This window comes from Melanerpes formicivorus, unplaced genomic scaffold (assembly GCF_026170545.1).
Source record: "Melanerpes formicivorus ecotype bairdi unplaced genomic scaffold, bMelFor1.0.p_v2 SCAF_22, whole genome shotgun sequence".
In the NCBI taxonomy this organism is placed as follows: domain Eukaryota; kingdom Metazoa; phylum Chordata; class Aves; order Piciformes; family Picidae; genus Melanerpes; species Melanerpes formicivorus.
This window is the reverse complement of record NW_027142374.1, coordinates 5,739,340-5,761,716: the sequence shown is the minus strand read 5'-3', so window position 1 is coordinate 5,761,716 and position 22,377 is coordinate 5,739,340. Positions and strand designations below refer to the sequence as shown.

At 44.8% G+C, this 22,377-nt stretch overlaps 1 protein-coding gene across 1 annotated transcript in view; it reads right to left on the bottom strand.

The window, feature by feature from the left end:
• Positions 1 to 21,993, bottom strand: part of LOC137447949 (ubiquitin carboxyl-terminal hydrolase 12-like) — a 33,528-nt gene extending 11,535 nt beyond the window's left edge. The window contains exons 1-4 of the mRNA XM_068151965.1: positions 21,856 to 21,993; positions 9,249 to 9,329; positions 2,514 to 2,727; positions 878 to 1,104 (exon numbers count right to left, since the gene is read on the bottom strand). Of these exons, the coding sequence (XP_068008066.1) occupies positions 878 to 1,104; positions 2,514 to 2,727; positions 9,249 to 9,329; positions 21,856 to 21,903 (570 nt within the window). The 5' untranslated portion in view covers positions 21,904 to 21,993. The remainder of the gene's footprint in view (positions 1 to 877; positions 1,105 to 2,513; positions 2,728 to 9,248; positions 9,330 to 21,855) is intronic.
• Positions 21,994 to 22,377: the final 384 nt, after the last annotated feature.

Here is a 22,377-nt window from a genome sequence, read left to right as displayed (position 1 = left end):
GGAAAAACCAAGTTTTGAACCACTAAGGGCCGGGAGAAGCTTTAACCATATTCCACTCTGTTCTGCAGACTGACACAGCTTCCTGCTGCATTTCAGAGTGTAACAGTAAATACTTAGAGGAAAAGCAGAAACAGGCAGATGGGTTTTCAATTAAAGAGATTAGCAGTTAGGAAAACCATCTTGCCATTTGTGGAACAAGTCACATTTCATTTCAAACTTCTTGAGACAGAGTCTTATTAATGTCATTTCTAGCACTTCTGTTCACCACAGAGCCACAACTTTAGATTTAAAATGCCAAGAACAGGCATTTTAGTTGTAATCACCTTTTTTTTTTCCTTCTCTTCCCATCTGGGTTTTCATTTTTTTATAGAACCATTAAATCAGAGACAGCATATGACTAACTACAAATTCCTGAGCTGAAGGTGGTGTGGTTCTTCTAATTCTAGACTTTGTGGCACTTCTGCTCTCAAACAAAGTAGCTGTGGAGAAGCACAGACTTCCACTTCAAGAAATTCAGTTAATCCAGGAGTTAAATAAATTGTGAGCAACTCTAATGTAGAAACACAACATAAACTATCAATCACTGACACAGGGAATAACATGAAGACAAAAAGGCAGCGCGTATCAGCCAGCTGCAGACTGCCTTGATGGAAACAAGGAGGAGGAACAGAAAAACCACTATGCTTTTTCTGAAACATACCTTCATGAGTATTGAACATAGAGGTGATACAGTCCTAAAATAGGCTATGCTCCATATTTTAATAGAGAGAGTGCAATCTCATCTATCCTAATAAATGAAAAAGTGTGCTTAGTATTAGGGAAAACGATCCAGAACCTGTGAAAAATCTAAGAGGTTTGGTTTTGGTTTTAAACGTACAGCCTCACAGTTAAGACATCTGGTTTCATTGGTTAGTGTTCCTTGGAAGATTTCATGGACCCACGTCAGATCAGTCTTGTCTCCTTCTTCACTCTCAATGCTGCCATTCTGGAGTTTGCCATTCTGCTTCTCCTGCTTTTTCTCTTCTTGCAGTAAGTCGGCAATAGTGTTAAGTAGGTAGTTCAGGAATTCGTGTGCATCCTGCTGCATGTAATTATCAAATAACTCTGGAAAGGAAGAGAATGAGCAGAGTGAAGAAATACAGATACTTCCTAAGACCAAATTACTATGCTTTTAGCAATCAGTGCCAGCTCTTCCCCTTTGTCTACTCTGTTTTACAACTGTAGGCTGCACTGTTAAGAGCCCCTGAAGAAGTCTACTTTGTTGTTCTCACAATAGTTGTTAGATTAGCAACTATTCCTTAGGATGCAGAAAACAGGCAGCTGAAAAATAACTGAGTTTGGGCATTTCTTGGAACTGAAGCAAACCATGATTGGTTTTGTGGCTTATTTTTTTGTTGTTGTTTCTGCTTTCCTTTGGGAAGGGAGAGACATACAGACATGTGGATGCACTGCCTTGGACCATTAAGTCTAGTATCAAAGGGTAAGACTCCCCTACTCTAAGTTTGTTATCATTTCAAGTTCAAGCAGAGATGATAAATCAACACAGAGAACTTCTCCTCACAAAGCAGCCCTGGGAAATAACCTCTAGTTCTCATCATAAGGAAGTTATGCTACCACAAATGTACAAGAGCAGGCTCAGAGTGGTTGAGTCTCCCTAGAGAGGTCAACTTTGGCCAAGTCGATGAGCCCATGACCATTTCTAGCCATGACCTGAAGTGTGCTGACTTGCAGGCCTCTATAGAACATGATGCCAGTGTGGGGTAACTGGAGCACTGAGACTTACATACATGCTCTGTACTTAGAATTGTATGTGCCTGGTTGGAAAGGACCCTCTAAGGTCATCTTTCCAACCCCCCTGCAGTCAGCAGGGACATCTGCAACTAGGGGAGGTTGCTCAGGACCACATCAAGTTTGACCTTGAATGTCTCAAGAGATGGGGGACCATCTCTCTGGGCAACATGTTCCAGTATTTTACCACCCTCACTGTAAGGAACTTTGTCTAAGCAAAGGAAGCTGACTAAGACTTACTTATAGAATCATAGAGCTGTTTTGGTTGGATAAAACCACTAAGATTCAAGTCCAACTGTCAACCCAACACCACCATGGTCATTAAATCATGTCCCAAAGTGCCATGTCCATGCATTTCTTGGACACCTCCAGGGATGGGGACTCCACCAGTATGTTCCAGTGCCTGACCACTCTTGCAGTGAAGAAGTTTTTCCTAACAACCAACCTAAACCTCCCTGGCAGAGTTGCAGGTCATAACTTGGTCTAAGGAAGTACAGAAACAGAGCGACCCAGATAATCTCTTTAGGATGCAACTCTGACATAATCTCTGTTCCTATACTACAGAAGTGGCGACATTCACCCCACAAAGGACTTCAACAATCTTCCTGAAATGATAAAACTTGACAATTTGGACTCACTTCACAGGGAATTAGTGTTTATGTTTTACACGCTTCCAATCTCCAAGGCTTTTACGCTTGCATCACAAACACCACTTATTCATTTACCATTTTCTTTCCTCAATCGGGAGATAAATTTCTTGGGTGGGATGACTCCCACCTTCTTCTTCTGCGTAGCAATACTGTTGAAGAGATCAGAGAGGCATGTCAGGAGGCTTTCCTTCTTCCGAGGCTGCACTTTGTATGCCAGAACTTTTTCCCGAAAGGGACGACAGAAATAAAGTGCCTGTAAGACGGAGTTGCAGTAGCAGGTATTGCCGAACTGGGGAAAACACAACAGAAAGGCAAACAGGCATCCGTGCGTTAGGTCTGGTGACAAACAAACACAAACCACAGAAAGAGATTGCTCCTGAAGAATGGCACATGCTTCAAATCAAAATTATGTCTGTCAGAGGTCATACAGGTCACTGAAGAACCTTGGAGTCCTAGTGGACAATGAGTTATCCACGGGACAGCAATGGGACCTTGTGGCCAAGAAGGGCAGTGCTCTCCTGGGATGCATTAAGAGTGTGGCCAGCAGGTCAAGGGAGGTTCTCCTTCCCCCCTACACTGCCCTGGTGAGACTGCTCTAGGGTACCGGGTCCCGTTCTGGGCTCCCCAGTGCAAGAGACAGGGGTATACTAGAGCATATCAGAGGCAATGAGGATGATGAAGGGACTGGAACATGCGTCTGATGGTGAAAGGCCGGGCTGAGAGACCTGGGGCTGTTTAGTCTGCAAAAGAGAAGACTGAGAGATCTTATTAATGTTTATAAATATCTGAAGGGTGGGCATCAAGAAAGTGGGGCTAAGACTCTTTTCAGTGGTGTCCTGTGATAGGACAAGGCACAATGAATACAAACTGGAACACAGAAGTTCCACCTCAACACAGGAAAACTTTACTGTGAAGATGCTGGAGCCCTGTAGCAGGCTGCCCAGACCGGCTGTGGAGTCTCCCTCTCTGGAGACCTTCAAAACCCATCTGGATGTGTTTCTGTGTGGCTTGCTCTGGGTGATCCTGCTTTAGCAGAGGGGTTGGACTTGATCTCCAGAGGTCCCTTTCAAACCCTACCTTTCTATGATTCTGGGGAAACACTAGCAGACATGGTCTAAAAAACTCAAGCCCTGTATCATCACAGCTGGTAACAGCAAGAAAAGGAACAGAAGGCAACAGTCACAGTGGTACTGGGCACAGAAAAGGCAGGAAACCATCGACACAAAAACAATCTAATTGAGGACTCAGCACAAAAATCAGAACCTCTGCAGACACAGCATGCTGCTAATCCCAATAGGTAAGACCCTGCTAATGTGGAGGGGTGCCAAAGATACAGAACAAGGAAACAGAAAAAGGAGGAGATACATCCCTTGGCAGCAGTAGCAACAGCTCAGCACATAAACTCACATCTCAGAATGTCTTGAGTTTGAAGTTCCAACCCCTCTGCCATGGGCAAGGGCACCTCCCACTAGACCAGGTTGCTCAAGGCCTCATCAAGCCTGGTCTTAAACACTTCCAGGGATGAGGCATCCACAAGTGCCCTGGGCAACCCATTCCTCTGTCTCACCACCCTCCCAGTAATGAACAAATTCCTAACATCCATTCTAAATCTACCCTGCTCTAGTTTAAAACCATTGTCCCTTGTTCTGCCACCTCAGGCCCTTAACAAAAGTCTGTCCAGCTATCTTGTAGCAGGTGGGGTCTCACAAGAGCACAGTAAAGTGGCATAATCACCTCCCTTGACCTGCTGGCCACAACTCTTTTGAAGCATCTAACAATAGATTAGATTTGCCTGTGTCAGATACACAGAGCACTTTTTAGGGATAGTTAACATGGTAAATGGTAAATATTTCCTGTTTATAATGAAATATTATGAGGAGTAGATGATGCAGGCAAATTCAAGGAGCAGCTGGTTTACATCTGCCCGATCTGAAGGCAGTGTCACTTCAGAGAAAGGAGGCCAGTGATAACTTCCAGAGGCAGTGTTCCACATTGCTGAACAAGAAGCAACACTCAGACCGCTGAGATGTTAACATCACGCCCATAAGAACATGCACCACAGGGTTTTGAGTTGTTTCTTTGCAATTTATTGTGCAACTGTATTGTACAGTAGAAAGTCAAACAAATTCCATGTTTGCCAGTCCCTAGATATTCTGGTAATGAGATTCTGCAGCTCGAGATCATTGGGAGCAAAATACATTAAATAAACAAAAGGAGGACACAAATCTGACTACAGACCACAAAGTCATCAAATTGGTTTTGCTGGAAAAGACCTCCAAGATCAAGTCTAACCATCAATGTCAGACCACCATGGCAATTAAACCATGTCTCTAAGTGCCACATCCACGTTTGTTGAACACCTCCAGGGATGGTGACTCCACCACCACCCTGGGCAGCCTGTTCCAGTGCCTGACCACTCTTGCAGGAAATAAACCAATCTCGCTTGCAGGACAAAACAGGCAAGAAGACAATGAAAAGTCTGATTAAGTATTGCTGGGTTTAGATATGGTATCAAACGTATTTGTCAGTTTATGCGGCAAGTAGTTAATGAGATTTCAGGACTGTACTCATGGAGAAACTATGTCAGAAAGCATGAAGCCAAATGGTTATACGTGTCCTGCTTGATGCAACCCACACAGAGAGACATTATTAGAAACAAACCAATTGGAAGAGTGAAAGAACTAACATTCCACCTAGTCTTAAAAATTCTTCACAGTAAGATGCAAGACACTTCACAGAGGTCAAAGTGACATGGTGAAAAATTGCCCTTATGACATGTTCTAAGTTTTAAACATTTCCTTGTAAACAGTGTTTCCACTCTGTTTGCTACCACCTAATGTGGAAGAACTTTAATCCTGAAATAAACATCATGCATGCTAGCATAATAGAATCCCAGCCTGATAGGGTTTGGAAGGGACCTCTGGAGATCATCCAGCCAAACCCCCTTGCTAAAGCAGGAGCACCTACAGCAGCTTGCCCAGGACCACAATGTCCACGTGGGTTTGGAATCTCTGCAGAGAAGGAGATACCACAATCTCTCTGGGCAGCCTGTTCCAGGGCTCCAGCACCCTCATACCAAAGAATTTTCTCCTCATCCGCAAATGGAAGCTCCTGGGTTCCAGTTTGTGTCTGGTGCCCCTTGTCTAGATATTTTACTTCATGCCAAGTACTCTATTTCAGCAATTTTTATTTTTTTTTTCATGTTGGAATAAAATCCTTACAACTTTTGAGAAGTTGAGGGCCTTGGGAGATGTCTGACTATCTCAATTATTGATCCACGCTTTTCCATATTAAAGTTCTCCACAAATAAGCAGTATCGAACAGCAGTGCCACACTTCCACATGGCAATCAGTTTGCGTTTAGAAGCACAAATAGTCAGCTCTTTCTAATCATGACCTTGACTTTGCCAGAAACTGCCTGGGAGGAGGAAAAAATAAAAATAAAAAAGGAGCAACCAAACCAAACCAAACTGAGATCTAACCAGTTGTCTGTGACTGAACCCCAAAAACCAGACTGGCAGGCTCTCAATGGGCTGGTTATTTCCAAACCTGGAGCTACAGGCACAGATCAAATACACAAACAGTGTATAAATCTAATGTGACCTAAACCACAAACAAAACCCAGGTACAAACATGTTGTTCTCAACTCTTACTACCAGGGCTTCTCTGGTATACACAATTATGTAAAATGGATGACAAAACAGAGAGGGTTTTGCTTAACACTGGCTGTATATAGAGTCAGCACTGCCTGACTTCATAAGAAGTTGTAGAATTTCACATTTCAATGTAAAAATAAAGCTTGAAGGCTTATTTTAAAGATAGAAGCTACTTAAAATGAAAACTGAGATGAAACTGTGGAATGAAAGCGTTGTTCCAAGCCTCCTGCGCTCCGGTTCAACAATACATGTAATCTATTTTAACAGACTGTCAGAAGGAGCAGCCAGACCCTTCTCCCATACACTCTGCACTGGCTTCAGCAACAATTTGGCTGCGGGCAAGCTGGCTCAGCTCACTGATCCAAAGAGGAAAGAACTATTTCAAACCAATTTTAAAGCCTCTATTGTGCACGGGTTCAACACCTGATTCTATCATCTGCAGTGCAACCACACATTTACTACTATGGATGCTGAAGCCAGGAAGCTGCCCTCTTTGAAGGGCTCCAATTAACCTCAAACCATAAAAGAACTAAAATAACTTAGGAAAAAGCTCGGCCAAACAACAGCATGAAAACAATCATCCTAAAGAAACTGCTTGCAAGGAATACAGCACAATAGTATTAGTCATATTTGTCTTCCAAAACAGAGACTGAGTGCAGTTATACTAATTCTGGTTATTTTTAGGACGCTGTTTTTCCTCTGCACACTGCTCACTGCACTATTTATGCTACAATGGATGGGAGATGCCTTCCATTTTTCTCTTTATGGTGCAAACCTCGGCAGCTTTGAAACGGCCATTAACACTCTGAGTGAGGAGTCTAACTTGATGTCTTTAGATGGTTTGATGTCTGAGAACACAAACTGCTGGAAACCCACACAGAAGCCAATTACAAAATCCCAGGATCCCAGCATGGTGACGGCTGGAAGGGACATCTGGAGATCATCTAGTCCAACTAACCACAGCAGCTTGCCCAGCATCACAATGTCAAGGCAGGTTTGGAATCTCTCCATAAAAGCAGACTCCATAATATCTCTGGGCAGCAGCACCCTCACAACAAAGATGCAATCTCCTGGGTTCCAGTTTGTGCCTGTTGCCTCTTGTCCTGTTGCTGGATATCACTTGAAAAAGTCTAGCTCCATCCTCTTGCCCCTCCAACCTTTAGCTCTTGCTGAGCATTTTCAGACCCCCTCTCAAGCTGCTCTTCTCCAGGCTCAACAGCTGCAGGTCTCTCAGGCTTTCCTCCCCAAAGAGATGCTCCAGGCCCCTCAGCATCTTCATAGCCTACCCTGGGCTCTCTCCAGTAGTTTCCTATCTTGTATTGGGAAGCACAGACTGGACATAGCACTCCAGGTGTGGCCTCCTTAGAGCAGAGGGTGAGGAGAACCTCCTTGACCTGTTGGCCACACTCTTCTTGTACCCCAGGAGACCACTGGCCTTCTTGGCCACAAGACCACATTTCTGGCTCACAGTGAACTTCTTGTCCACCAGCACTCCCAGGTCTTTCTCCATGGAGCTGCTTTCCAGCAGGTTAACCCCTGAGCTGTACTGGTGCGGGTGCATGGCTCTACACTTGCCCTTAGTGAACTTCATGACTTTCCCTCCTAACTAAGAGTTTGTAATGAGCTGTGACAAATAAGACTTTGATCATTACTTCAGCATTATTTGGTGTGTCAATATCAACAAAAGCTACCTAGATGAGCAGCAAGCAGAGGTGTATTTCTGTTTCTAGTGAGTTTTGCTCAAATTGTATTTTCACATCATAAACATGATAAACAAACAAGAACCACTGTTTCTATTGACCAACTTCCTCTATTCATGGGTAAAAGCTGTCACAGGAGCAACAGCTGCCCTTCTGCTCCAGAAGCTCTGGCAAGATCACCATCAGCATTCCACTCTCTGCACAATTAATTTGGGTAGACAACTCTCACTGCCCAACAGATCCCAGTCATGTCAGATCTACACAAACTGACAGACACCAAAAAATATTTTTTAGAAGGGTTCACTGTTACACAAGGCTGTCAAAAAATTGAAGTAAAAAAAGGAGTATTGCCACAGGTAAGAAAACTATTAACCAAGTCAATGTCATTCATACCCTGGCTATAGCCTTGCAAAGAAGAGTGTCCACTAACCCCATGAGCAACATGTTTTTAGAAATTAACATTTTCATTTTCAAACTCCAAGGCTCCCATCCACTGCAGCTTCAGTGTAAAATCAGATCTATCCTCTAGAGAAGAGCACATAAACAATGTCCACGTTTCATTACAGAACCCCAGAATGATAGGGGATGGAAGGCACCTCTGGAAACCATCTAGTCCAACACCCCTGCTAAAGCAGGGGCACCCACAACAGCTTGCCCAGAATCACAATATCAAGGCAGGTTTGGAATCTTTCCAGAGAAGGAGACTTCATAACCTCTCTGGGCAGCCTGTTCCAGGGCTCTGTCACCCTCATATCAAAGAAGTTTTTCCTGCTGTTCAGATGAAACCTCTGGGTTCCAGGAGTGGGCTCCTGGGTGCCCATTGTCCCTTGTCCTGTTGCTGGGCACCACTCAAAAGAGTCTGGCCCCATCCTCCTGCCTCCCACCCTTTAGCTCTTGCTGAGCACTGATCAGATCCTCTCTCAGGCTGCTCTTCTCCAGGCTCAACAGCCCCAGGTCTCTCAGCCTTTCCTCATCACAGAGATGTTTCAGGCCCCTCAACATCTTGGTAGCCTCTGCTGGCTTTCCCCTGTAGTTCCCTGTCTCTCTTAAACTGGAGAGCTTAAACTGGACACAATACTCCAGATTTGGCCTCAGTAGGGCAGAGTAGAGAGGGAGGAGAGTCTCCCTCAACTTTCTGGCCACACATGTATTAATGCACCCTCTTTATTAGTTCATGTCCTTTCCTGCTGGCTATTAAAATCCTGTAACTAGAAATGTACCCGAGTAAGAAATTCTCCCTCAGTGACTTGATTATGAATATACTTATTTTTCTGTATTGAAGACCAAATGTATATTTTGGTTACTAACAAGGCACAGCACCACCACAGTGCAGGATGTGAGGTCTATGCAGATTCCCACTGCTCATGGATAAAATTCTAACAGTGAATCCTCTTAAATTCAAAATTAGGATATGAATTAACAAAACAGCACTTCAAGCATAAGGAATTCACTTACATTGACCAAGCCAAAATAATGCTCATTCACAGGGAACTGTTCAGGACCAATCTCTTTCTCCAAAGCAGAGGCATTGGCGCCCTAGGAAGAAACAGAATATTTGTTATAGATAATAAAACTTGCTAAGGAAATCCAACAGAATTTACACTGCACCTGGAAAAGCAAAGAAGCTGAATTTACATTAGACATTAGGAAGAAATTCTCCACCAGGAAGGTGGTGAAGCAAGCAGCTGTGAAGGTTCCAAACCTGGCAGTGTTCAAAGCCAGGCTGGATGGGGCCTTGAGCAATCTGGTCTATTAGGTGTCTCTCCTCATGGCAGGGGACTGGAACTAGATGACCACTAAAGGTTCCTTCCAACCCAAACCATTCTATGATTTTATGGTAATGGGGGATGGGGGTGGGGGGAGGGTGAAAGGGGAGGATGGGGAGTGGCAGTAGGGACCTCTGGAGATCATCTAGTCCAACCCCCTTTCAAAAGCAGGGTTACCCTGATCACCCCACCTATAACCTTGTGTGAATATGAACAGAAACCTTTCTTCACAGGTGAGACACCTTAAAATACCTCAGAAAAGCACTAAACAACCCAAAACTGCAGTCCAGCAAAACTCAGCCCATATAATTCCCTGAGGCTAATAATGCTTTTTTAATTGCTAAGCAAATATTTCCATCATTCCCTTAGCCTTCTGCTATTGCTACAAACCACAGAGAAGCAGAGCCTGTAGACAGTTCCATCTGGATAGTCTTTAACAAAGAAATAACTAAAAATTTTCTGGGAAATGGGAAAGAAATAGTTGAAGAGGAGCAATGGGAACTCTGGAGTTTGATTTCCCACATCAGATTTAAAGTGAATAACATCTATCAAAAAAGACAGGAAACAAGGATGGCTCAAAACTAAGGACTATAAACATTGACTAGCTGCTGACAGATTTACAAGCAAGACTCTGCAAGCAGCAATTACACAGAAATTTTTGAGGCATCGGTGCCAGTTCAGGCAGCTCCTCTCACTTGTTTCCCTACATCCATTCCCTGCTTCCAGGTATCTCTTCTCTTCCCCTTCACTATCTCCTCCTCCAAAACCCCAAAACAGACCTAGACACAGAAGAGCTCTCTGCAAGAAAGAACTGCTGTGTGTTTCAAGATTAAGGAAGGAATAGCTGTAAAATCTGCAAGCTTGCGAATTCCGTTTAGATTTCTCTCAAGAGGAGAAATTTCGAATGAACAGAACAGAGGAGCTCTTGCAATGTGCACCCAACCTCTGAGAGGACATTTTAAGTCACAGTAATTTCTAGAAAATTACAAATGCTGATTAGAAGTCTGCTGAAACTTGAGTTGTCACCTCCCCCACCAGCATGGAAGTGTGAAATCCGCAGCGCTCAGGGAGTCTGATTACGTAAGTAAACCAGTACTGCCGCTTCAGTTAAACTGGGGGCATGTTTCCCTCCCTGGGTAATTATGTGTTGGTTGAATAAATTTGCATTTGCTTCCTGCTCACAGAGTTGTGAACAGAAAGTTTGGTCCTATTTCCTGAACTGGAGTAGCACAGTCGTTCCTTGAGAGCACTTTCTTGTACCTCCTAGGAGTCTTGAGGAGGTACTTGTGGGGTTTTTATAGGATGGATTCATTTGGCTTGGGCTAGCCATGAGAAGTCAAATCTTATCTTGTGTATTAAGCTTGATATTTATCTGTATTTAGCACCTTGAATACTGGGTTGAGTTTTGGGAGTGCTCACTCCAAGAAAAACATTGAGTTGCAGGAGCAGGTCCACTGAAGGGCGACCAGGCTGCTGAAGGATCTAGAGCACAAGTCCTGTGAGGAGCAGCTGAGGGAACTAGAGCTGTGCAGTCTGGAGAAAAGGAGGCTGAGGGGAGACCTTCTGGCTCTCTACAACTCCGAGAGGAGGCTGGAGCCAGATCAGCATTGGTCTCTTTGCCCTAGTAACAACTGACAGGACAAAAGAAAATAGCTTCACGTTGCACCATGGGAGGTTTAGCTGGACATTAGAAGAAACTTCTTTGCTGAAAGGATTCTTCAAAGACTGAAACAGGCTCCCAAGAGAGATGGCTGAATCCCCACCCCTGGAGGTGTCTAAAAGACATAGAAATGTGGTGCTGAGGGACATGGTTTAGCACCAGACTTTGTAGAGTTAGGTCTGGTTGGACTTGATGATCCTAAGGACCTTTTCCAACCCAAAGGACTCTACAATTCTGTGATTCAAAGAACATTTGTGCTCACTGAGTTCCACCAGAAAAGACAAAGAACACCCTTTAAAAGAAAAATCTCACATACTGAAGTTTAAAGCATCTGGCAAAAGCACAGGGAATTGTTCACATCCAAGCTTTCCTCTGTGTTTCACACCACCTCAGTGAGAGACATCACACCAACATTAGATACACATGGAAGACAGAACTGAGCAAAATCATCTTGATGCACAAGGTCTCTAATGCAGGTTTTGCTGAGCTTGGTAAAATGAAAAGGATGAAGTGAAAAGAGATATGAAAGACCAGTTTCAACACTCTTACCTGAGGTAGCTATTTAACCAAGTCACCCCAGATGAGATGATCTCCCAGAACAGCTGAAATTTGACTGAAAAAACTCCTCCATCACCTAAGGTGTGAGTCCCTTTTGCCCAGTAGAAAAGGCTTAAAGGGCTTATTTCCAGTTCTTCACACCATCCAAATGGGAAAAGTAGTAACAGACTTCTGTCTCAACCATATTATCCTCTTAACTCACTGCACCACCAAAACAAGGTAAGAAGGAAGTATGCTTAGGCATTATGGTCTCTTAGAAGCTCTACAAACCGTTTGTCACTACCGCTGCAATGACAAAGAAGATTTTGCCTGGCCTAGCACTAATTGATTTCAGAAACTGGAAATCTATCAACAGTTTCTAGAAGCTTAAATACTTCTGTGCCCTTAAACTTGTTTGAATTTGTAATTGCTCGTACAGACAAAGGGCTCATACATTGTATCCACTTATCTGACAAGGATCAGGAGAAGAAATTATTGCTGGAAGATGAGAGGAAGTCATCACTTTTCCAGTCACCACACAGAAATATCATTAGGGGAGAAAGGATAATAAGGCTCAGAGATGAAGAGTTCTTCTGAAGCTATTGATGAACAGAAGAACAAGTGATTAATAACAACTACACAGCTCAGAACATGAGCTGCAGTCAGCTAATGAGAAATCCATGCCCAACATCCACACGGCTCTTGCCTCAAGTTAGCACTTTTACCCTTTTTAGTACTATGAATTTTACTGAGTTTCAGTGAAATCCTGATCCTCTGCAAAACCTGGCTGAGAGTAAGCTGATTGTTCATAGAATCATAAAGGTTAGGAAAAAACCTTCATAGAATCATAAAAGCTGGGAAAAGACCTCCAAGATCATAGAGTCCAACTGTTAACCCTGCACTGCCAGGTCACTAAGCCACATCCCTCAGCATCACCACCTACACAGCTTTTGAACACCTCCAGGGGTGGGCACTCCACCGCTGTACTGGGCAGCCTGGAACAGGGCTTAACCTGTCTTTAAGGGAAGAAATTGTTCCTAATATTCATACTAAACTTCCCCTGGTGCAGCTTGAGGCTGTTTCCCCTTTTTGGTCCCATTAATCGTTACCTGAGAGCAGAGACCAACCCCACTTCAACTTCCTCTCAGTTGTAGAGAGCCACAAGGTCTCCCATAAGCTTCCTTTTCTCCAGACTAAACAGCACCAGTTCTCTCAGCTACTCCTCACCAGCCCTGTTCTCTGGACCCCTTACCAACATTGCTGCCCTTCTCTGGACCTGCTCCAGCACCTCAATGTCCTCCTTGGAGTGAGGGGCCCAAAACTGAGCCTACTATTCAATGTGTAGCCTCACCAGTGCCCAGTACAGGGGGCCCTGGTCCATCCTGCTGGCCAAATTATTGCTGATCCAAACCAGGATGCTGGTGGTCTTCTTGGACACCTGGGCACACATTGGCTCATCTTCAGCTGCCATGGACCAACGCCCTCAAGTGTTTCTCTGCTGGGCAGTTTCCAGCCACTCTGCCCCAAGGCTGGAGCATTCATGGGTGGTTGTGACCCTATTATTACAGACTAACCAACGTTACCAGTCAACATTTTTCATCCTGAGCTAACACTCTCACACCTGGGAGGAATTCACAATTCCATTTAGAAGTATCTACCTTTTGCTGTTCCGAAGGTAGTTTTGTGGACATGGGAACAGTTATAAAAGCAATGTGGAACTATCTTGATAAGCATGCAAACAGACCTTATGAGCATGAAGCAGCTGCTGCTTCAGTAAGAAAGGCTCAAAATTAGCACAACATTGGGTCAGTGTCCTCAATGTTATTCAGAGCTCTTGTCAAAAATAATCAGGTCAATGCCACACTGCTGCTTAAGGAAACAGTGAGTAGGGAGGCAATGAAGCTATAAAATGAAGTTGGTAAAAATAAAATCACATAGCAGATGATGGGGTTATGAGCAGGAAGATCCCACTGTCCTCTCTGCAACAACCTTGGGATTTGACGAGGGGAAGCAGAGAAGTTTATGACATTTTCTGTTGCTAAGCTCTAATTCTATCAAGGATTAAGCCAGGACATGAGGAGGGCTCAACTCAGGCAGCTGTCTGGCACGTTTCAGAGTGCTGGTTTCACATCTGCTCTGACTGAACACTGCAGTTCTCACATTAGCACAACCCACTAGCTATTAGCAACTGAACTACTGAGGTGGATGTGGGGCACGTTCATGGGACAGGCTGGAAGACAGAAAGAAGTACTGTATGAAATCAAGAACCTTATGATGAAAGAAGAACAACAGTAAGTGAAGATACAAAAACAAAAGCCATTAAAATAGTCATTAGAGGTGGCTGCAGTGCAAGCAGCATTTTACTTGCTCCAATTATACAGGAAAACCCATGCAGCAGCAGACTGTCAATGGATTTATAATCATTCTATAGCCATGTTGACTTACTGGAATGTGTCCAGAGAAGGGCAACAAAGTTGGTGAGGGGTTTGGAACGCAAGCCCTATGAGGAGAGGCTGAGGGAGCTGGGGTTGCTTAGCCTGGAGAAGAGGAGACTCAGGGGTGACCTTATTGCTCTCTACAACTACCTGAAGGGAGGCTGTGGACAGGCAGAGGTTGGTCTCTTCTCCCTGGCAACCAGTACCAGAACAAGAGGACACAGTCTCAAGCTGTGCCAGGGGAGGTTTAGGCTGGAGGAGAGGAAGAAATTCTACGCAGAGAGTGATTGCCCATTGGAATGGGCTGCCCAGGGAGGTGGTGGAGTTACCATCATTGGAGGTGTTCAGGAGGAGACTTGATAGGGTGCTCGGTTGCATGGTTTAGTTGATTAGGTGGTGTTGGACGATAGGTTGGACGCGATGATCTTGAAAGTCTCTTCCAACCTGGTCTGGTCTATTCTATTCTACTCTACTCTATTCATCACTAGCGCAACATAATACTCATGGAGACAAAATACTCATGGTTGGTTTCGGTTTTCAGGAGGACATGGACATTTAGGAACCTCAACAGACAGCACACTTGGCAAATCAATGCTATTTGGCTTTTTAAAAGCTAACAAAGATGACAAGTACAACAAGAAGGATTAGAACTGTGACGCTTGTCTTAAAAAAACACAACCACAACACCTACAAAACATCTAAGCCACTGCTGTGCTTAATCTTGGGGTGCTCCACCATTTGAGATGTTCCATTTAGAATTCATTTGTAGACAGCATGAGATTTTTAGAAGAGAACTTTTAAAAATTGCATTTTAACTTCCAAAATTCACCCAATCACAGAAAGACAGGAATTAGAAACTACCTCTGGGGGTCATCTAGTCAGAGCTCCCCTCCAAATCAGGTTCATCCAGAGCAGGTTGCACAGGATGGCATCCAGGTGGTTCTGAATGTCCCTAGAAATGGAGACTCCACCACCTCTCTTGGCAGCCTTTGTCCTGTCAGTGGGCACCACTGACAAAGGAGCCCCATCCTCCTGACAGCCACCCTTTAAGCATTTGTAAGCACTAATCTGTACATTGCACAATGTTTAAACTGCAGTTTCTATGCTTGTCTATAAACTTCAGCTGCTTTAGCCCTGTCTAAAGCAAGCTCAAGACTAATCCCATCAGTAGATTACTTTTAACAAGCTAGAGAATCAGGTGACTTAGAACACTCTCCATCCAGTCCATATAAATCTGAAGACACACCCTTTCCTCATGGATAAACTCCTATTTCTTTAGCCCAGGCAAAAATGTCAATTTTACACATTGTAAGTCTTCTACATAAGCCTTTTATCCTTCTCCCATTGCAATTAATTCCATTCAGTTCAAATGAAGTAATTAAAGCATCACATCTCAGGCTATCTGTGAAGTTTTCTTACAGCTGCATGCCTGCTGGGAAGCTGTGTAGCATGGTTGGTAGAACAGCCTGTTGAAATAAAACCCCCTCATGATATACTAACTTGGGCTCAAGACCATGCTAACTCAGCTTCTGGATTAGAACCAGCTGGTTCCACTGAGCACACAGCACATACCTGCCTGCAAAAGGAATTCCCCTTAAAAAAGAGCAAAAAAGAGAAAGATATTGAGGAGATATTTCAGTGTCCAGAATATAGCTGGCACTCAGGTCTGGCTGAAGTCTTTAATTATTCATCTGACTCTTCTTAATAAATTAAGATAAGATAATATTTAACATTTGGAAAAAAGCTGGGAAGGAGCTTTCCAGTTGGGCAAAAATGTTCTGAGGCACCATGAGAGAGTCATGGAATCATTTAGGGTGTATGAAGCCTTTAAGATCACCAAGTCCACTACTAAACCACATCCCTCAGCACCATGTCTGCAGATCTTTTAAATCCTTCCAGGGATGGGGACTCTATCACTGCACAGGGCAGCCTGGGCCAGGCCTTGACAAACCTTTCTGGGGAAAAAAATTGTCCAGCCTAAACTGCCTCTGGTGCAAATCAAGGCTATATCCTATCATCCTGTCACTTGTTCCTTGGGAGAAGAGATCAACCCCATCTGGCTCCAACCTCCTTTCAGGAAGTTGTAAGACAGCCACAAGGTCTTCCCTAAGCTTCCTTTTCTCCAGGCTGAACAACACCAGTTCCATCAGCTGCTCCTCACAAGACTTGTGCTCTACACATCCACTCTGTTGCTCTTCTCTGGACACACTCCAGCACCTCAACAACCTTCTTGGAGTGAGTGGCCCAAAACTGAACCCAGGATTCAAGGTGTGGCCTCATCAGTGCTGAGTACAGGGCAATGATCCCTGCCCTGGTTCTCATGTCCACACTATTGCTAATCCAAGTGAGGATGTTGGTGGCCTTCTTGACCACCTGAGCACACTGCTGGCTGATCTTCAGCTGCTGTCAACCAGCACGCCCAGGCCCTATTCTGCTGGGCAGTTTACAGCCACTCTGCCCCAAGCTGGAGCATTCATGGGGTTGTTGTGACCTAAGTGCAGGACCCAGTGTATGATGAAACTCATACAACTGACCTTGGCCCATTCATCCACCCTGTCCAGATTCCTCTGTGGAGCCTCCCTACTCTCAAGCAGACCAACACTCACACCCAGTTTAGTTTCATTTGCAACTTACTGAAGGTCCCCTTGATCCCCTCATCCGGATCTTTGATAAAGATATGAAAAAGAACTGATCCCAGTACTGAGCCCAGGGGACCGCCACTGGTGACCAGCCACCAATGGGATTTAGCTCCATTCCCCACCACTCCTTGGGCCTGGCTATCAGTCAGCTTTTACCCCACTGAAGCAGACCCCATGATTAGAGAAGCTGGTTAAATATACTGCCTGACTGAAGGGTGATTTTTCACTGACTCAACAAACAAAATACAGCACACCAAAAAAGTGAAAAAGAACAAGCTGGCCAAGCCAGAGCTACTTAAAACCTTCCAGGAAAGAAACCTGCAGAGATGATGCACTCCACACAGCCTGCCTGCAGTCACTTTGTTGGACTGGCTGTGGTAATAGTTCCAGCTTCAGGACTATTAAAACTACCCTGTTGGGAAGCGCAGAAAAGAGAACTGGGGTTGTATTGCTGAGCTTCACAGAACGTTCTGTCATGCTTTTTCTAAACAGAGAACTGGATATTGCTGCCCCATCTTTTAAAACTCCTGGGCTGTGCAGCACTGAAGCCAGATAAAAAGAGTTGTCAGCTCAGCTATCACTCTGTGATTCAGGGCTCGAAATGATCCCTTTTCACACACCCAGGAAGGCTGCCCTTTGAGGCATAACCAACGATGGCAAATTGAACTTTGGATTCCAGCACTTTGAGTGCTTATGCAGGCAAACCAAACTGATAATCTTGAAAGGAGCAGGTGTAACAGTGGCACAGACACTCCAAGCCTCCATGATTCCAAATACTACAAAATCATCTTCTTAATCACACCAAGGAAAGGCTGGCTCTGCCTGTTCTTCAACAGGCAGTAAAACTTAACTCTGGCTATCAGCAGTATCGTGGAGACCACAGTGAGATTAGAAAATGCTGTACTTCAAAATCTGTTTGCTACTGTGGAAGTGTTCCAAATCTGAAGTCTTCATTAGAGTGTTTTTAAATGAATTAATACAGAATGCTTTGTAAACTGCTTTGTGTAAATGTTTAGTCAATTAGGAGCTGGTCTTGCAAGGTCCACAGGATCTGCACCTCATAAGGGTAAAGCAAGTCACAAGGCACTTGTGAAATTCTGTCATATTATGCTGTTTAAAATTAGATAGTAAAGCTAGGCTTCAGGAAACAATGTATGGAAAGGATGCTGGATTAAGGGGAGGAAATACAGCTCTTTACAACTCCCTCAAAGGAGGCTGGAGTGAGGTTGGTGTTTGTTCTGTTCTCCATAGTAGCAACCAACAGGGTGAGAGGAAACGGCCTCAAGTCGTGCCAGGGGAAGTATTTGTGTCCTTCAGCTTAGGTCAATCAAGTACTGCTGGAAACAGAAGCCTCCTTAGCTAGCTCCACTTTTCCCCACTTCCTCGGGGATCTCTTCCCAGCTACAAGTATTATGTCTCTGATAAAGCTAAAACAAAGTGTTACAAATACAGGTGAAACAGCAGCAAGGCAAGCATTACACATCGGGGACATGAAATCCCTGCTTGAACTGAGCAGTGTAAATTATTCAGGTGGCAAATGGAAATGTATTAGTTACAAATGACTCAGTCATCTCTTCTCCTGCACTGGAGTTAATAATTATATCCACGCCATGCTGATTCACAGTAGAATAAGGCTACCACCAATTTGTAGACTGGATTTGAGATCTTCAGGCATGTCTTACTGGTTTAGCAAACAATTAGACATGATCTGGGGTAAGTATCCCTAATTAGCTGACCAAGAAAGACCAGTAATTTCTGTTAACAGCTTACTACAGACTTCTCACAAGATCAGTTGCCAGAGAGGAAAAGATCAGATCTCTGCTTTACACCCTGCACCATTCCAGTGTTCTGGTTTGCTTTCCCCACACACACACAAAAAAAGTAATTGTCAATACAACAAAAAAGCCCCTGACTTGCAACGTAAAAACTCAGTTCTACAGCCAAGTGTCTCATCCCCCTGAAGCACAGCAGGCACATCCTGGATAAAACGATTCAGTCAGACTCATGGAAATTCAGCTCTCCTTGCTCAAGAGAGAGATTGTCAGGAGAGGTTTCACAGCTCTCCCCAAACACAGAACTACAAAGATAGTACTTCTAAATGTTTTGAAAAAGGAGCTATGCGTTATTCATGAAGGGCTGCAAAACACCTCAGAAGTGTTTTGTTTCAGTCTCCAGGTGGATTTTGAAGCTGCTTGCAAAAAGAAAACAAAAAGTAGAAGCTCTGGTAAAGATAAGGGCTGGGAAACAAAATAAAGTCAAGGGGACGCAGCAGAGAACCAGAGCTCCAGTCAGTAGCTCTTGGCTATGGATGTGTCTTGCCATATGGTGTCAGCAGCCTTACCAACAATGAATCATAGTCAAATGCACAAGTATTTTCCTCCCAGTTTCTAATCTTCACAATGCCACATGAAAGTTATGCAATCACCGAAAGGGATGGTGCTCACATAAAGAGATGTGATGATCATGAGGCATAGGATCGGTGATCCACAGAGCAAAAACCTGAAAGTTATTTTAAAGAAGGGAATATGATTAAAGTTGTAACTATGTTAGTGCTAACAAGATGAGCTATTGAATTTAATTTGTAAAGAGAAACTGCAGAAGAGTGGAATGTCTGAGGTGGAAAACCAGAAACCAGTCCCAGTGATGGTGACTGACTGTGATGAAGGGACTGGGAATGCCACAAAACTGTTTCAGCTTTCAGCCTGAAGTGACGACTAGAAGTGCTGTAAAATCTGTGCATTTCACTAAAAAGAGGTAAGGCATCACTATATAGTAGCACAAGCCTGAAGAAAGTAATTTCCCAAAGGGACTTTGTCAACATAATTACATGTATTTATAAAAAAGGCTGGGGTTTTTCACATCCACATTATGGTAAAGCAAACAGTATTTGTATTTACTGAACATTAATTGAAGTAGATGCAAATAAACTGATTCAGTTGTAAAACACAGCACCTAAGACCTTCATTTTCCTGGGCTAACTGAAGAAAAAAAGAAGGTTATATTAACAGCAAGTTTAGGTAAACTATCTACAACATTGATGCTGAAAAATTACACAGCATTTGATTCAACAGCTATATAAAAAGGGGGAAGCAAGTTTCACACAATCATTCAGTGCTAGCAGTACTGCTCAACATTTTGCTGCAGAGAAATGAAACAGAAGGTTCTCCACTTGAAATGAAAACAGTAAGGAGAACCTGCTTCTCCAAAGCTGCAATAAAGTCTTGGTAAAAAAAAAACAAACCAAAAGAAGCACAGGACTTCAGAAGGGACATTAGGACCTGCATCTGCTCCACTTTCTCCTACCATCTCAACCAAAATCAAGGCAAGCACAGGAACAAAGACGAATCTGTGATTGACACAATCGGTATGCATAGCCAAAGTCTCTTAAAGCAAATCAGAGATGCTGGAATGGCTGTGTGCAGGTCTGGCCACGAACTCCTAGGAAAAAGCACTGCCTTACATTTGCCCTCTTAATCTGAGGCTCAGTCAGCTGATGTCAGGAATGCATCTAAAATATTATCTGGGATTGAGTCAATCGCTTGCCTCTGGGGTACAGAGCTCCACAACAAAATCATGATTCAGCCACCTCTCCTGACCTTATTTTCACCTGTGCAATTAAAAATAGAAATTGAGATTAGTGAAGAACGGAGTTTGGGGAAATCTTCTGTGACACTTCAAAAGTTCTAAGATGAGGGAACCACTGCCACAAATTTAAAAATAAACCCCAATCTCTTGTGTTACAGGTATTAGGATGAGACTCCAAACACTCAGCTTTGTGCAGCACCACTGTGGTTCACTTCAATCAAATCTGAAGATAATTAAAACTGGTGGTTAGTACTTGCATGGAAAAGCAGCAGAAAAACTCTGCACCCTTCACACACCCATAACATCAGTCTCACCAAGCTGGTACATGAGACCCCTTTTTTAAGGCTGCTCCTGTTTCAAAGGAGACTTAAAACTGAAGTTTGAGCACTTGAAGCAATTACAACATGGGGCTGTAAAAACAAAATATTAACCCTGAATCCCCTCATCTTGATTTGACATTGGATTTTGGCACTCTGAACCCCTGCTATCATTTCTATTGATTAATCTGCTTACAGCAAGCATCTCCATGAACTGTTCTTGCCGGCCTATCGTTAAGATGCAATGTTTTGTTATGAGTCAGCGGTGTTTCAATGCTAGACAAACCACTTGCTGGCCTCTACTTAGGCAGCAATGTAACTTCATTAAAAATTCTGCATAATCATGCAATTACCAGTCTCCCCCTTGCTAGGTTCTCATGGGTGATATACCCTCTTATGTGCATTCATGTGAAATGATTACAGAGCTTTTACAAACTAGTTGAACAACTATTAAATTGAGCTTAGTTGTCACCAAATGACTGTGATCCGAGCTAAAAAGGAAAAAAAAAACATTACTGTTCAATAAAGCCCTTAGTTCCTCCCTCTCTGTGAGGAAGCATCCACCTGCCCCTGACACATTTCTGCGAGCAGCCGGCAGCTGACACACCCACCCGGAGCAGCGAGTCCTGCTTTCCGCGGAAGGCTCTCTGCTCCCCAGCCACCTTTCCCCACCCAGGTTAGACCCCAGTTCCTCCGAACCCCTCAAATCATCGGTGCAGAGCAGCCGGGCTGGCCGTCCCCGCTCAGCCTCCCTCCAGCTAATACCCCTCCTCTGTGCTCCTTGCCTGGCACAGCCACTCTCACCGCGGCTCCCCCCTGCCGCCGCCTCACCCGGTTCCCAGCAGCGGCCCGGCAGTGCCTTCCCGGGAGGGTGTGCGGGCAGCGGGGCGTCCCGCCACCTCACACAAACACCCTCCTACGCGGACAAGCGGCAATGCCTCCCACAAACCTTGGCTTTTAATTACTTTTACTAATTCTCCTTTCACCCGGCCGCTGCGAGGCCCTCCTCACCCCTCAGCGGGGGGCCGGGGCCGCTCCCGCCACCGGGGCCCCTCACCGGCCAGTCCGTCCCCTCGCCCCCGGGGCTCCGGCACGGCGGCGCCCGGCTGGCGGCTGCTCTCACCATGGTACAGATGGAGGCGAGTCTCCGGACCGTCATCAGTATTTCCATCCGCCCGACGCGGCCCCGCGCCCCGCGGCCGCCCCCGCTGCCGCCGGCGCCATGTTGGGACGCAGCCGCCCAACTGACAGCGGCAGCCGGAGCCGCAGGTGGCGCAACCGCCAAATGGGGCCGGGCGGCGGCGGTGCAGCGCACAAATGGTGCCGGCTGCGCGCCGCAACGAATGCTGCGGGGTTCCTCCGGCCTTTGGACCCCCTGGTTCTGAGCATTCCTTCCGCACCGCTGAGCTCTTCTCCACCCTGGGCTGCCGGAGTCTACGAGACCACATCGCTCCAGGCCTCCCTCAGGGTCACTGCAAGGCTGGGTTGTGCCTTCCCCCTGTGCTGAAATGAAGCTGGGGATGCCTTGGCCTGTGCAGCTGTGGGGATGGTGATGGACAAGAAGTGCTTCAGTCATAGAATCATTTTGGTTGGAAAAGACCTTTAATATAATCAAGTCCAACCTTTAACCCAGCACTGCCAGGTC